General features: G+C 37.9%; 1 protein-coding gene across 1 annotated transcript in view; it reads right to left on the minus strand.

The window, feature by feature from the left end:
* LOC115990100 (probable LRR receptor-like serine/threonine-protein kinase At1g05700) overlaps nucleotides 1-14,839 on the minus strand; it is a 29,771-nt gene extending 14,932 nt beyond the window's left edge. Inside the window, exons 1-9 of the mRNA XM_031113961.1 lie at nucleotides 14,758-14,839; nucleotides 14,132-14,675; nucleotides 13,561-14,042; nucleotides 13,295-13,433; nucleotides 13,140-13,211; nucleotides 12,937-13,008; nucleotides 12,777-12,857; nucleotides 12,384-12,565; nucleotides 11,956-12,176 (exon numbers count right to left, since the gene is read on the minus strand). Coding sequence (XP_030969821.1) covers nucleotides 11,956-12,176; nucleotides 12,384-12,565; nucleotides 12,777-12,857; nucleotides 12,937-13,008; nucleotides 13,140-13,211; nucleotides 13,295-13,433; nucleotides 13,561-14,042; nucleotides 14,132-14,675; nucleotides 14,758-14,839 — 1,875 coding nt within the window. The remainder of the gene's footprint in view (nucleotides 1-11,955; nucleotides 12,177-12,383; nucleotides 12,566-12,776; nucleotides 12,858-12,936; nucleotides 13,009-13,139; nucleotides 13,212-13,294; nucleotides 13,434-13,560; nucleotides 14,043-14,131; nucleotides 14,676-14,757) is intronic.
* Nucleotides 14,840-15,211: the final 372 nt, after the last annotated feature.

Genomic DNA, 15,211 nt, shown 5'->3' on the forward strand with positions numbered 1-15,211 from the left:
AATAATCTTTATGATCCAAGATCCAATCCATGAAGTCTTCTTTATATGACACCCCATGAAATTATGGAATATCATTAAAGTTGCAAATATGTCGGTTGATAGATTGACTACAAGCACAGTCCTTGACATGTATAACTCTACCATTGTCGCGATCACTTTTGCCTTTAAAACCAAGATCAATGAGCATATCTCGAATCTCATAGAACCCGCAAGTCATCATCTCATCATGAGCTTGAATCACCACTATAAGCACTCGCATCCTGTTTGTTAATTTGTTTAGACCCCAAACAGATTGTTTAACCTAATGAATTAGTTAAGTAGTTATTTAGCTTAATTCTAAGATCTAGGTTAAATAATAATAAATCATATCATGCAATGCGGAAAAATAAAGAAGACAACAATATGATTACTCAGGAAAACCAATGAAACTAACAGTTTCAAGGTAAAAACTTGAGGATAATTTTACCTAACTATCCTCAAGGTAAACAAAATCACTAAAAAGAGTTGAAGTTTACAAAAGATTTAACTCCTAAACCTAATTCTACCTCTAGAACTTATTGACAGGATCATGTGCAGCTCGGACTTTACGGACTATTCTCTCTTGAATTTGCTAAATACAAGCTCCCATGCTTATGACTTTGAAATCCCCCTCAAAGGTTTTAGATCAACAGTCATTGTTGATCTTGTAGCAGTAACTTGATTCCACCAGTTGTTGTAGATCTCTTGATTTGGTAGATACTTGTTGAGTTAGAAGGTACAAAACTCACAAGACTTTCAAGAACCTCTAAAATGTAGTTAGGGTTATTCTTTTATACCAAGAAGTGTTTCACTTAAAACCCCAAACATTTTTGTAGTGTCTGGACTGAAATAGAATTCTGCAGAAAAAATTCTGACTCGGTCAAACCTTAATTTCGATTGGTCGAACCTCACTGAAATTGACTTCTCTTTTCTGTAGCTTGTAAGTTCTTGAATCCTGATTTGTGCTATCATGAGCAATGTCTAATACATAATCTAGACATGTTTTGATCTCGCTTTGCCGACATACATAAAAATAAAAATAAAAATATTTAATCCTAAACAATTAGAGCCTAACACACCCCACGACCATCGTCAATAGGATGGTTGTTTCTATCTTCACTTTTTGCCATACTAGGATTCTAACGAGCTCTCATAGGACGGAAAGCGTGACACATAACAGAAACATGAAAGGGCTAGAAACTAATATACTAAAGAAGCTTTGATTCTAATTGACGTATAACAGAAATGTAGTAAAGGCTTAGATCTAGTGCTAGCTTAACAAACCATAAGGTATCACTTGAATCTACAAGGAAAACTTGGAATCCTTGGAATCCACTTAGGGAAAAGACCCTCTTAAGAAAATTTTAATGTACATTCAAATTCTAAATTTTTGTTTTACATATTGCAGGCCTATTTAAAGGCTCCAGAAAAACCTATTTGCAAGTTGTTGAGGACATTTTGGCGACATGGACCAAAAATGCAAGAATTGTCTGGTGACACAACTAATTACACAACTTTGTGCACCTTGGGTTCTTTGCAGTTGTGTCAGTAGAATTTTCCCATAACAGAAACATGAAAGGGCTAGAAACCAATATACTAAAGAAGCTTTGATTCTAATTGACGTATAACAGAAATGTAGTAAAGGCTTAGATCTAGTGCTAGCTTAACAAACCATAAGGTATCACTTGAATCCACAAGGAAAACTTGGAATCCTTGGAATCCACTTAGGGAAAAGACCCTATTAAGAAAATTTTAATGTACATTCAAATTCTAAATTTTTGTTTTACATATTGCAGGCCTATTTAAAGGCTCCAGAAAAACCTATTTGCAAGTTGTTGAGGACATTTTGGCGACATGGGCCAAAAATGCAAGAACTGTCTAAATCTCACCTTGGGTTCTTTAGAAGTGATTATATGTGGAGAGTATAAAGCCCAAAATTCCAATCTTTAGTAAATAAAGGCTAATGGTTCTTTAACAAGAAAGAAATCAACATGCCATAACTGAAATACAAGAAAATGCAAAAAAAGTACACAGTTATGAAACTTCAACCCACAGTCAGCAAGAAGAGGAAATTAAGAGAGGTTTTGAGGAAGAGAGGAAAGATTCCATTATACCTGTATTTCCACTCCTAAACATCAGAATTGTGAGTATGTTGGTTGGGTGAATGGGCTTTTACTTTAATGTTTTAGCAATGTGGGTAAAACGTAGGTTGGTTCCTTTTGAATCTAATTGGAGCCTTTTGTATTGAGTATGGGTTACTCTAAGTGATTTTTTTTTGGTCAATAAAAAAGGGTTTGAACCCCAAGGTCTCAATCAAAGAAGTTATGGTTAGATTTGCTTTAAGTGGGTGAGAGAGTTGATTTGCTTTTTGCATAATTTGAGAAATGAAGTGGCCTAAATTGATGGGTTGATGTTTCCTAGACATGGTAGGCCCTTAGAGTCTGCATTTGGTTGCTATAGCAAACAAGGTTAGCCACTTAGGGTCAGCTATGTGTTTTAGGCAAAAAAAAAGTGTAGAGCTAAAAAGTTAAGTCATAGTCAGCTAGAGCGTAAAAATTCTTTTGAGGTGGAATTTTAGGATACAAGACCTCCTCCATGAGCCTGAGGTATTGCCAATGTTCCTTGCCCACTTGATAGCACACATGGATTGGGTTCAAGCAAAAGGTCCGAAAGAAATCTATCCATACCCAAGGTTTTGAAACCCAGACTGGATCGTATGGTCTGACCGGGTTAACCGGAAACTGCTCCTTGAAACAGTTCTTTAAACACAAAAAACCAGAAATTATATTTTTACTGTGAACCTCTCAAATCACGGTCAAACCGCATGGTTTTCTGAACCGGACACGGGTTTTTGGGTTTCTTCCTCAGAAAATATCTTCGTGAAGAGCAGTTTCAGGTTGGCCTGATATGTTCTTTAGGAAGAATGAGTGAGATGAGGATAGAAAGAGGGAAAGTGTGTAAAGGATGAAGCTGTGAAAGAGATACTTACCTTAAAATCTGTTATAATTTGCTTGAGAACTAAGGAAGACCGAAGATGAGAGACTAAGAAGTAAGGAAGAGAAAGACACAAAATTTCAAATATGAGAAGTAGATGCTGGAAAGAAAAGTAAAAGTGTAGAAGAAGTTATCAGATTGCTTGGGAAATGTGATTGTGCGGATGAGTTGTCCTTTTTATTATTATTGAAAAAAAAAATTTTAACTTAAAAGTTAAAATGGAAAGCCCAAGACTTGGCTGGGTGACGTGCTCAGTGAGGTAAATCTCATGAGTTGGCAATTTTATTTTAAAACAAAATAGACATTTTTTATATAATATTGATATCATATTTAGCTGAAACTATCGTGTGTGTGTGTGTGTGTGTATATATATATATATATATATATATATAAAGAGGTAAATAAGACGTGCCTATCAAGTATTTTAATACTATTTTATATTTCTCATTATAACTTATACTTGAATTGTTAATTATAATTGTGATGTATTGTTTTATGCTTTATCATTTATCATTTTTTCTTATTTAAAAGTTGTAATAATGTATTGGAAAATTATTTAATTTTTTCATGTTTTTAAAATTAATATTGCTCTTTTTTATAAAAAAATTTATCTATTATTTGTATTTTATATAATTATTAAATGATTTATGACGTCATCACGGTTTGACCTTGGTTGAACCTCGGTCTGACCTTAAAAACCTTGAACCTCCCTCTTTTCAAGTTCTATGAATGGTCCGGGTTTCAAAACCTTGCCTATACCCTCCAAACCAAACTTTTCAATTTCCCCCAATATATAACATGAGCTAGGGCCATGTTTAAAAGAATAAAATATAATATACATATGAATTAGGCCCACAACAAGGTCGGGCTTGTAGACAATGTGTCACGTAAATGGTTATCAACACAAGTCAAAAAATGACAATAGAATCTTCTCTATAAACATTGTTCTCGACAGGGGGTAGTGCCTACACTCTCTCTACCGTAGTAGTAAGTTTTCCTTCACTTGCGAAGGATGGTGAGGTCCCTCTAGTAACTTCATTTACTAGGAGGGTTTTGTTTTTTGTTCTCTATATTGTCTTTTGGAGTTGGGGTGGTTAGTGTATTTGGATGGAGGACCTAACATCTAGATGGATGAATCTCTCACTGATTGAGGTAGAAGGGTTGAAGGTGGATCTAACGAGAAACAAAAAGAAGGTGGGCACCATCTTGGCAGTGAAATTTTGCACTGTCGGAATGTAAACATGGAAGTGGTGGCTAAGACTTTCCGACCCATCTGGCGAACTAAGGGAAATTTTGAGGTCTGATGGCAAAGATAATGTTCTACTGATCGCCTTTGAGATGGAAGTGGATGCAGAGAAGGTACTTCAAGGGCAACCATGGGCTTTTGATAGACATTTAGTGGCATTGCAGCGATAAGATGGGGCGGAACCAGTCCATTACTTGGCTTTTATGTTAGCCACCTTTTCGGTTCAGAACCATAATCTCCCTTTTCAACTATTAACGGTCGAAGCAGCGCTTAGTATTAGAGAAACAATTGGAAAGGTGAGCCGGCCAAAGGATATTGGGGAAATGAAGGGAGGAAACTTTATGAGAGTTAGAGTCGAGATCGATATTACGAAATAGAGGTAGGAAAATCTCAATCAGGTAATGGTTGGGCAGCGTTCATATATGAGCGTCTGCCAAATATATGTTACTGGTGTGGACTTGTCTCGCAACACAAGGATTGTGATTTATGGCAACAGTCAAGGTTTGCTACATAGAGGTCAACAGTTTGGGTCATGGATTAGAGCCCCTCAGTTCAACCATGTGAAGAAAACAGTTGACGAAGGAAAGGCCAGGATGGATGCAAGTTTTTGACTCTATTATAGTGGTGCCGATGGAGGTGAATGGCAAAGGAAGAGAGTTAGTGGACGACAGACAGAGGCATGAGCTTGAAGGCCGTGAATGACGGAACAAGATCCCAGATTTTGAGGAGATTTCTCAAGACATTGATGATGCTATCCATAATGGGCCTATAATCCCGATTTCAAAGCACGTTGATCCCGAAATCTCAGCAAATCAGAGTGTTAGTTGCTACAATCTGATAGATATTGCAGTTATGGAGGCTGATCGTGTTTGGGAAAATCAAACTCAAGATTTGAATGGAAAGTTGAAGAATATGGATGGTGGCGCTGTGAACAAGAACGTAGCATTTAAAGTGGGCTGGGTTGAAATGGGCTTGGAAGGGGTGAAAAATAAAACCAAACCCAACAAGAGTTGAAGTAAAGGAAAACAAAAAATAAGGCCCATATGTGGACCGGTGTTGTCTCAAAATAAAGAAGCATATAAAGGAGAAATGGGCTTAAGTGAGGGCACGTGGAAAAGAGTTGTGACCCATAGCCCATGCAACTATGCAAGCCCTTCTTTGGACATGGAGATTGGTTCGAAGAGAAAGTCTGAAAGTTTAAACATTGAGATAGCTGAGGTGGTAACAATTGAAAAGAAGACGAAGGTGGATACGGAGAATGACTGTTTAGAAACGGTGAAGGTTGCTAGGCAACCCCGTTGAGACCAATGAGTCTCTTAAGCTGGAACTGCCAGGGGTTTGGGAACCTCCAGACAGTTAAAGCATTAGAGAAGGAGGTTAATAAAGAAGAACCCAACATTGTCTTCTTGATGGAGACGAAATCGAACAAGGAGTGGATGGAGCAAGTGAAGGATCGATGTAAGATGAAGCATGGATTAATCATCCCTAGTGATGGAAGTAAAGGTGGTCTGGCCATGTTGTGGAAGGAAGGGATCAAAGTGGAGGTCAAGACATATTCTCAGGAACATATAGACGTTTGGGTAGAAGGGGGATGGAATGGGAGTCACTAGCACCTCATGGGTTTCTATGGTAACCCTGACACAACGAAAAGACTGGAGTCATGGGCTAAGTTAAAATTTCTCAAGGGTACGTCATCACTTCCTTGGCTCGTTATTGGTGATTTCAATGAGATTACCGGTCTATCGGAGAAGGAAGGAGGGCAGACTAAGGAGGCAGATGGACATTTTTAATGATGTCATAAACCATTGTGGCTTTCAGGAGGTGGATTTCATAGGGCCAAGGTTTGATACAGAGAATGACTGTTTAGAAACGGTGAAGGTTGCTAGGCAACCCCGTTGAGACCAATGAGTCTCTTAAGCTGGAACTGCCAGGGGTTTAGAAACCTCCAGACAGTTAAAGCATTAGAGAAGGCGGTTAATAAAGAAGAGCCCAACATTGTCTTCTTGATGGAGACGAAATCAAACAAGGAGTGGATGGAGCAAGTGAAGGATCGATGTAAGATGAAGCATGGATTAATCATCCCTAGTGATGGAAGTAAAGGTGGTCTGGCCATGTTGTGGAAGGAAGGGATCAAAGTGGAGGTCAAGACATATTCTTAGGAACATATAGATGTTTGGGTAGAAGGGGGATGGAATGGGAGTCACTGGCACCTCATGGGTTTCTATGGTAACCCTGACACAACGAAAAGACCGGAGTCATGGGCTAAGTTAAAATTTCTCAAGGGTACGTCATCACTTCCTTGGCTCGTTATTGGTGATTTCAATGAGATTACCGGTCTATCGGAGAAGGAAGGAGGGCAGACTAAACCAAGGAGGCAGATGGACATTTTTAATGATGCCATAAACCATTGTGGCTTTCAGGAGGTGGATTTCATAGGGCCAAGGTTCACATGGCTGTATCGAGGGCAAATGGTACTCAAATTCGGGAAAGACTTAATAAGGCGCTAGCTACCAAGGAGTGGATGGATGTATTTCCCACAACAAAGCTTTACCACCTTTCGTCGTTGGCATCAGACCACTCACCACTTTCACTTCATTTGGTGAAAAAGAGGAGGCAAAAGAAAATAAAGAAATCTTTCCGTTTCGAATCGATGAAGCTAAAGGATAGTAGATGTGAGGATATTGTCAAAGCTGCATGGGAAGAGGGATTACAAACAGGGACATGTGGTTTCTTGAGGAGTTGCCTAGAGCAATGTAAACACGACCTAGATGCATGGAACAAAGAGGAATTTGGCCACGTGGGAAGAAAAATTGCTGAACTACAACGTAGGTTGGAATGGTTGGAACTACAACCAGCAAGTCCAAACATGATCAGTGATATGAGGACTACTAGAGCTGACTTGAACTATTGGTTAAAGAAAGAAGATGAGATGTGGCGCCAAAGATCAAGGTTGAATTTTTTTCAGGAGGGAGACAGAAACACTAGTTTTTTTCATGCAAAAGCCTCTGCGAGATACCAAAAGAATTTCATTGAAAGTCTGGTGGATGAGCATGGAAGGTAGCAGGATGATGAGGTAAAGGTGGGGGATATTGCGATAGACTATTTCGAGAAGCTTTTCACTTTAAGCAGTCCTGAGGATTTCTCTGACATCCTTAGTGCTATCCAACCAAAAGTGATGATAGCCATGAATGAAGAGCTCACCCGAATGTTCATAGCATAGGAAATTAGAGTGGCCCTGAAGCAGATGTATCCCCTCAAAGCCTCTGGACCTGATGGCATGCCCCCTATATTTTTCTAACATTTCTGGAGTATTTGTGGTGAGGTTGTGACGTCGACAGTATTGGATTTCCTCAACCATGGTATGTCTCCACCTAATTTTAATGAAACACATTGTTCTTATTCCAAAAATAAAGGAACCAAAAAAAGTTTCTGATTATAGGCCCATTAGTCTCTATAATGTTGTTTATAAGCTTGCCTTTAAAGCCATAGCAAACAGGTTGAAAAAAGTTCTACCGTCCATTATTTGTGAAACCCAAAGTGACTTCATGCATGGAAGTTAATCACTGATAATATATTGATAGCTTTTGAGACCATGCATCACATTAGTAAGAAAAAAGGAGGTAAAGTAGGTGAGATGGCAATAAAACTTGATATGAGCAAAACTTATGATAGAGTGGAATGGACTTGTTTGGAAAAAATAATGGAAAAATTGGGCTTTGTTGATAAATGGCGAAAGCTAATCATGCAATGTGTCACTACTATTACTTACGCCATAAAGATCAATGGTAGCCCTAGGGGTCATATTATTCCTTTGAGGGGTATCTGTCAAGGAGATCCCCTATCACCCTACTTGTTCCTGTTGTGTGTAGAGGGACTATCAACCTTGATTAAAGCCTCAGTGTGCAATGGTAGCATGGAGGGGATTGCAATATGCCGTGGGGGTCCAAAGCTGTCCCACTTATTTTTTGTAGATGACAGCCTCATTTTCTGCAAAGCATCCCTAGCAAAATGTGACACGCTTCAAAGAGTTCTGGAAGTGTATGAAAAAGCTTCAGGCCAGCAGTTGAACAAAGCAAAAACCTCCCTATTTTTTAGTAGCAACACTCCTAAGAAGATCCAAGATGAGATCAAAAGAAGATTTGGTGGCCAAGTAATTAAATAGCATGAAAAGTACTTAGGTTTGCCTTCCCTTGTGGGAAGAAATAAAAGAAGTACTTTCAATGACATAAACAAGAAGCTAGGTAGGAAATTATTCGGATGAAAGGAGAAGATGTTATCTAAAGTTAGGAAAGAAGTTTTGATCAAGGCAGTGGCCCTAGCTATACCAACCTACACAATGAGTTGTTTCAAGTTACCGGACTCCCTTTGTGATGAGTTGATAGCCATGATAAGGAAATTTGGGTGGGGACAAAGGAAGGATGAAAATAAAATCCCTTGGTTGAGTTGGGAGAAGATGTGCGAACCTAAGTCAAAAGGAGGCATGGGTTTCAAGAACCTAAAACTATTTAATTTGGCTTTGTTGGCAAAACAAGGATGGAGACTCCGGGTAGGCCATGACTCTTTAGTTTATCGAGTTTTAAAGGCCAAATATTTCTCAATGTGTGATTTTATAGATGTTACAATTGGCAAGAACCCATCATACATGTGGCGTAGCATTATGGCGGCTCAACAACAAGTCCAAGATGGCTTGAGGTGGAGAGTTGGAAATGGAGCTAACATTCGTGTATGGGAGGACAAGTGGTTACCAGTCCATCCACATATAGGATAAGCTCTCCAAGATTGTTCCTGCACTCTGACACTCGAGTACAAGATTTGATAAATGCTACTACAGTGGAATGGAAAGCCACGATCATTGATTCATTATTCCTACCCCACGAGGCTGAAGTTATAAAGAGCATACCCATTAGTTCTCGCTTGCCACCTGATAAAATCATTTGGACAGAGACATAAAATGGGCTGTTTTTGGTGTGTAGCGCTTATAAACTAGCTGTGAATCAGCTTTACTTAGTAAACAAGGGCGCTAGCTCAGACACAAGCAACCTAAGGCATTTCTGGAGGAAGATTTGGAGCATGCAGGTTCCGCATAAAATCCGCCACTTTGTTTGGCGAGCATGTCGTGATGCTTTGCCAACGAAACAAAACTTGCTGAAACGGAAGATAATTTCGGAGGAAGTTTGTGAAGGGTGCAAGGAGGCGCCAGAGACAGTGGGTCATGTTCTTTGGGAGTGTCCGAGAGCTAGAGAGGCGTGGGAATGCTCTAAACTGGTGATTCGACCAACTGATGGAGCGAACTTGTCCTTCCAAGACATTATGTGGACTATGCTATTGAGCGATGTTGGAGATGACCACGTAGCGCTGATAGCCACCATTGCATGGGCACTGTGGCATAATCGGAATGAGACTAGATATGGTGGAGTTCAAAAGTTTGGGCAACACCTATCACGATGGGCGTCGAATTATCTGTTGGAGTACAAGGCTGCGGTAGCTCAAAATAATCCAGCCGCACCCTTACCTCAGCATGGTGTCGCATGGTCTCCTCCAAGGGGTGGCCACTTCAAAATTAACGTGGATGTGGCTATTTTTTTGAAGCAAAAATCAGTGGGAGTTGGAGTGGTGATCAAAGATGAGGAAGGGAGACTTGAAGCAGCACTAAGCAAAAAGATCCATGCACCGTTAGGGGCTGTTGAGGCAGAGGCCAGGGCTTTTGAAATGGGTCTACTGTTTGCTAGGGATATTGGAGTGCGTAATGTTGTGTTGGAAGGGGATTCACTGGTAGTTTACAATGCACTTTGCAATATTTCCTCACCCCATCCTCTATTGATACGGTGGTCCAAGGCATACAAGACATTTGTGGGGACTTCAAGAGTTTGGGCTTTTCACATGTTAGAAGACAGGGCAATGTTCCAGCCCATTTACTAGCAAAGCATGTGTCTAGCATCAATGATTATGTAGTATGATTGAAGAGGACCCTTGCTATATTGTGCAAGCTCTTATCCATGATGTAACCTCTTTTTCTCATATGCAATAAAACAACTTCTACCTTTTCTATCAAAAAAAAAAAAAAAAAAAAACACTAGTCAAAATATTTCTAAATTGATTTTAATTAATTCCCTACCATAACATAGCTCTAATTTGACTATAGAACCCTTGAAAAACCTAAAATGAAGCAAATAAAATCCTAAATACTAAAATTATGAATATAATATAATAAAAAAATTAATAAATGATACAAATTATCCCCCAAATTTTTTCCTACATCACAAAGCCCTAATGTCGACATTATAGTTCACACCTGAGATCTAATTGACCGAGATCCCATTTATACCTAAACTTCTCAGATCTACATTCATGTCCTCAGATTTGTAGTGTCAAGGTGGCAAATACCTTCATGGATTATTTTAGTCTTTATATGATGTAGAATAGATAGCACAGACTTTCATGAAGTAGTGAGAGTGCTGAAAATCACAAATCAAAATCTATGTGTGCTAGTAGAACTCATCAAGGTGATGATATTGAAATTGCATAAAATTTGGATGGCTGAAGGAAAGCGACATTCTGATCAAGACTCATCACTATGCCACGAGGTTCTTCTAATTTTGGCAAATTCCCACGTTATGCCCAAAAAAAAATAGTAATTTTGTCATTTTTATAATTTTTTTATAATAATTTTTAGTTTAAAAGTCAAAATAAGATCTCGTTTATTTCAAGATGTCTCTTAGTAACAGTAATTTCAATTTCCACAATTATATCAATTTTGCCTTTTTTGGTAAAAATTACTATTTTACCACCTAATTACGTTATTAGCATGAATTAGGGTTTTGTAGGAGTTTCCTAGTTGCTTTAGGTTTTTTACTATTTAAACTCATTGTAGCCTCCAAGGAAATTTAGTTACCAAATGAATAAAAACACAAATTTTTATCTATTGTTTTTCTCTAGTAGATTCTAGAACCTCTCACCTTGTAGATTCAAGGAACCTCTCATAGATTCAAGGTTAATATTCAAAAGCTAACTTGTTTAGCTTCTTTTCCATTCAAAAATTAATGTATTTGTTTTCTTGTGACTTCCGCTACATTGTGATCATATGCTCCCTTGTGGATTCATGCACCACTTTCTACTCTATAGACATCCTTCACGTGTCTCACATGTGCTTGGAGCCCTCATGCTCTAGTTTCATCCTAGCGACATGTTTGACTTACTATTTGACTTCCATGATATGTTCCTTCCATACAATACACATGTTGGAGACTGGTCTATTTGTGCTCGCACATATTAGAGGCCTTTCCTCGTCTTTCATGTGCATGCATCACATGCTTCATGAGTTTCTTCATCTTCGATAAATTTTTAGTCATTTCTTTGTGTGACCCGATTCATTCAATTGGCATTTTAGATTTCTAGACTAGAGTTTTAGGGGATGCTAGAATATATTTGGATATTGCCATAAATATTTAAACCATAGCTTTATAATAGCATGAGTTATTTTGGTTTTCAACGTTTGCATACTAAGTCAATATATATATATATATATATATATGTATATATTTTGGGTTCATTATAAGTTATAACATACAGTTCAATATGATAAATATATAGCCATTAAGAATTTTCTGCCTTAGACGTCAGACGTAGGCCATTGTGATTATCTTTCATCAAAATCAAGTTATTTATCACTCTCACAGTTAAAAATAGTTGTTACCTACCTCTGCCTGAAATTCCTTATACCCTTGAACTGATGAAGGTGAAAGCATCTTCACAGCAACTTGAAGGCCATCAAAGTAGCCATGATAAACTGTTCCAAAGCCTCCTTTCGCGATAACGCTTGCAAAATTATTGGTAATACGCAGGACCTCTGAGTATGTGAACTGCTGTTTCTTAGACTCTAACACCCTTCCTTGTTCATTGGATACAAAGATCACCTCCCCTGCTGGCACATCTGCTAAGATCAGGACAATTTAATAAAGCATATGATATCCTTGTCCCTTTTGCTTCCACACAAAATTGACATTTTGGTGATCTAAAACTGGGATACCCAAAAATGTCCAAGCTTTAAGAATAAAACAATGGAAAATTATTAGTTTACATTGTACTGTCAATGTAAACAAATAATTGTCCTAATAGTTAGTTCTACCTTTTTTCCTCCTTTTCAGGTGCCACAAGAGAGCAATTCCACATAATGAGAGGATGGCAAATCCAACAACTGCTGTTACTACTGGAACAACAACATTCTTTTTCTTTTTGCATGGACTGGACACACAAGAATTTGGATTTGTATTTCCCCCATCACTAGCAAGATTTGGATTTCCTCCAACACTAGTATCAACAATGAAAGTAAAACTTTAAACTGCAGCTGATACCAAGAACCTCTTGATCTTCTATCTTATACTAGTGGTAGCTATAGAACTCTTAATGACTTGGCTAAAGATTGGATATATGATAGAACTACTTTATAGAAAAAATAATTTAATCAAGGGAAAAATGATTAAAACTGAAATAACGAGAAATCCTCCAGTAAATAACAAACCTGAGCAAAAGTAATCCCTTATTTGATCTTTCAATGAGTTCCATGGGAATGGATCCTGAGAGGCTGTTATTTTGAAGGTTTCTGTAAAGATAGATAAGTACGATTTCTATATTCTTACAAATATAAACTAACTGTGTAACTTGAATCTTGAGTAACTTACAGAACTTGCAAGAGTAGCAGTTGTGATAGAAAAGTGGGAATCGTTCCTTTTAAGCTATTGTTTGATAGATCCCTGAAATAAGCAAACTATCATGTTAAATATCAGTCACAATTATAATAATGAAGAAGAAGAAGAAGAAGGAAGAGCTATTCAGTTTTAATAAGCAAAAAATTGACATTTTCTGGTTCTTGTGAAATACTTACAGATATTGTATCATTGTGAGATTTGAAATGAAAGGAGCTATCTCCCCAGTCAATCCACTTGAGGATAAGTTCCTAATTTCATGATCAACAAATTGCGGTTTGGAATCTGACTGAAAGGTTAGGATATATGATTACTTTTGAAGGCATAAACTTACAATGATATGATGCTGGCTGGATCAAAATTACTGTAGCTGCAATTAAGACCGTCCCACGAGTAATCTCTAGGGGCACAAGGATCTCCTTGCCAGTTTCTTTTTATTCCATACATTGACTTGATATTCTTGATAGAATCAACTAGTTGTATCATAGGTGCCAAATGAGATGAAAGAAGTTAAGAAAACAAATGATGGTGTAACGAACATTTTTACAAAGCTACTTCACTGTGTAAATATCGATAATGATTCATGTGATAAGAACATACCATCTTTTTGGTCTGTTTGTGCTTGTAAAAGCTGATTCACTGTGTATATCTCGATAGCGTTGAGAATGGGTGGAAGGGTTGAAGTCTCGGTTTTATTGATCCAAATCTTAAATTTAGTTTCACTGTCTGGTTTTGTTCTGTATGTTGGGCTGTATATTGTAGTAGCGACCAGGTATCTTGGAGAAAGAGCTTTATACCACAAATCCCCATTCAGAAAGATGTTGAATTCTCTAGACTGATTTGCTTGAAGATTTTCAATTTCAGCAAAGTGCATGTAAAAATAATATTGGGAGGTTGCATTGTTGGGAGACCAATACAAGCCTATGGAATCATTTGTAGTGAATGGCGTGACTGCAGTACTCATGACAACAGATGGTAATTGGTAAGAATTGCCGCTTGAGACCGGTTGAATGGTACTAATGTTTCTCCACTGACTTGCGCCAAAGGGTGACCATATGCGGTCAAAAACATCATCTTTGTACCTAATAGAAACGAATGATAGGGGAGCCCATTTGATTGAAAATGACTGTACTAAGTCTTACCAGAAGGATGCTAAATCTAAATGGCTTACCTGTAAGTTTGATTGACTAAGCCGCAATTCGCCCGATCAAAGAGCTCCAGCGATCCTGATTTAGGTATGTAGGTATCGTTCGGCAAAGGTCTTAGCTCTAATACTGATATGAAAGGTGTCCCAAAGCCTGTGTTTACAAGACAAACATAGATGTCTTCTGATGAGGACAAATGAATAATTTCCTTGGGTATTGTACTTGATGCATCTGACACTGCAACTGTATCCCACCTGTTTACTCCAAGATACAAATCAAATGTTGGGGTTTTGCCTTCGCCATCATAGTTCCCATACATGAATTTCGCTCGGATCAAATAGTTCCTGTCTTTGCCTGATGAAGGGCTTAAGGTGTAACAATTTTTAGTTCCTTCAGGAAAGCTGTGGACAGTCCAAAACTGTTGTTCAAGAGAATTGGTCCTGTATTCGGGTGAAATATTCCCATTTACACCAGTGTCTGTGAAGGTTGAGTCTGAAGTGTAATTGATATCTGTTATTCCATCTTTATAGCTTGAGTCATCTGGTATCCCACAGTCTATGCTGATAAAGCCTGAAAAAGAAAAGGATTAACTCTATGGTTAGAGTGCAACAATAGATATATAACGGTGCTCAAAAGATTTAGATTGTCAAACCTAATTGATCCTGGGAATGAACAAGGACAGTGAGAGCGAAAGCACCATGAAGCATTATTGCGAAACGAAAATGCTTGGTCATTTCCAACATTGTTTGGACTAAGGACTCCCTGGCGTGCCTTTTCAGATTTCGATCCTATTAATAGTGCTTTGCTCTAAGTTGGATGTTGAGCAAGTCTTACATTGATGAAATTAAAGTATTTTAGTTACAAATTCTGTCTTTGTCAAAAGACGCACTAACAACCTATCAAAAAAAAAAAGACGCACTAACATTTCTTTACTCTCAAAAAATAAAATAAAATAAAATAAAATTCCTTTTATACCCATCCGTCTCTAGAATACTTGAATCAAAAAGTCCATGACAATGAAGGCATATACATTAGGGCCCGCGTTTCATATGTGAGTTCAAACTACAGTTTTTAAAATGATTTACTATGGTTTAAACTTTAAAAAA

This window comes from Quercus lobata, chromosome 5, assembly GCF_001633185.2.
Source record: "Quercus lobata isolate SW786 chromosome 5, ValleyOak3.0 Primary Assembly, whole genome shotgun sequence".
NCBI lineage: Eukaryota > Viridiplantae > Streptophyta > Magnoliopsida > Fagales > Fagaceae > Quercus > Quercus lobata.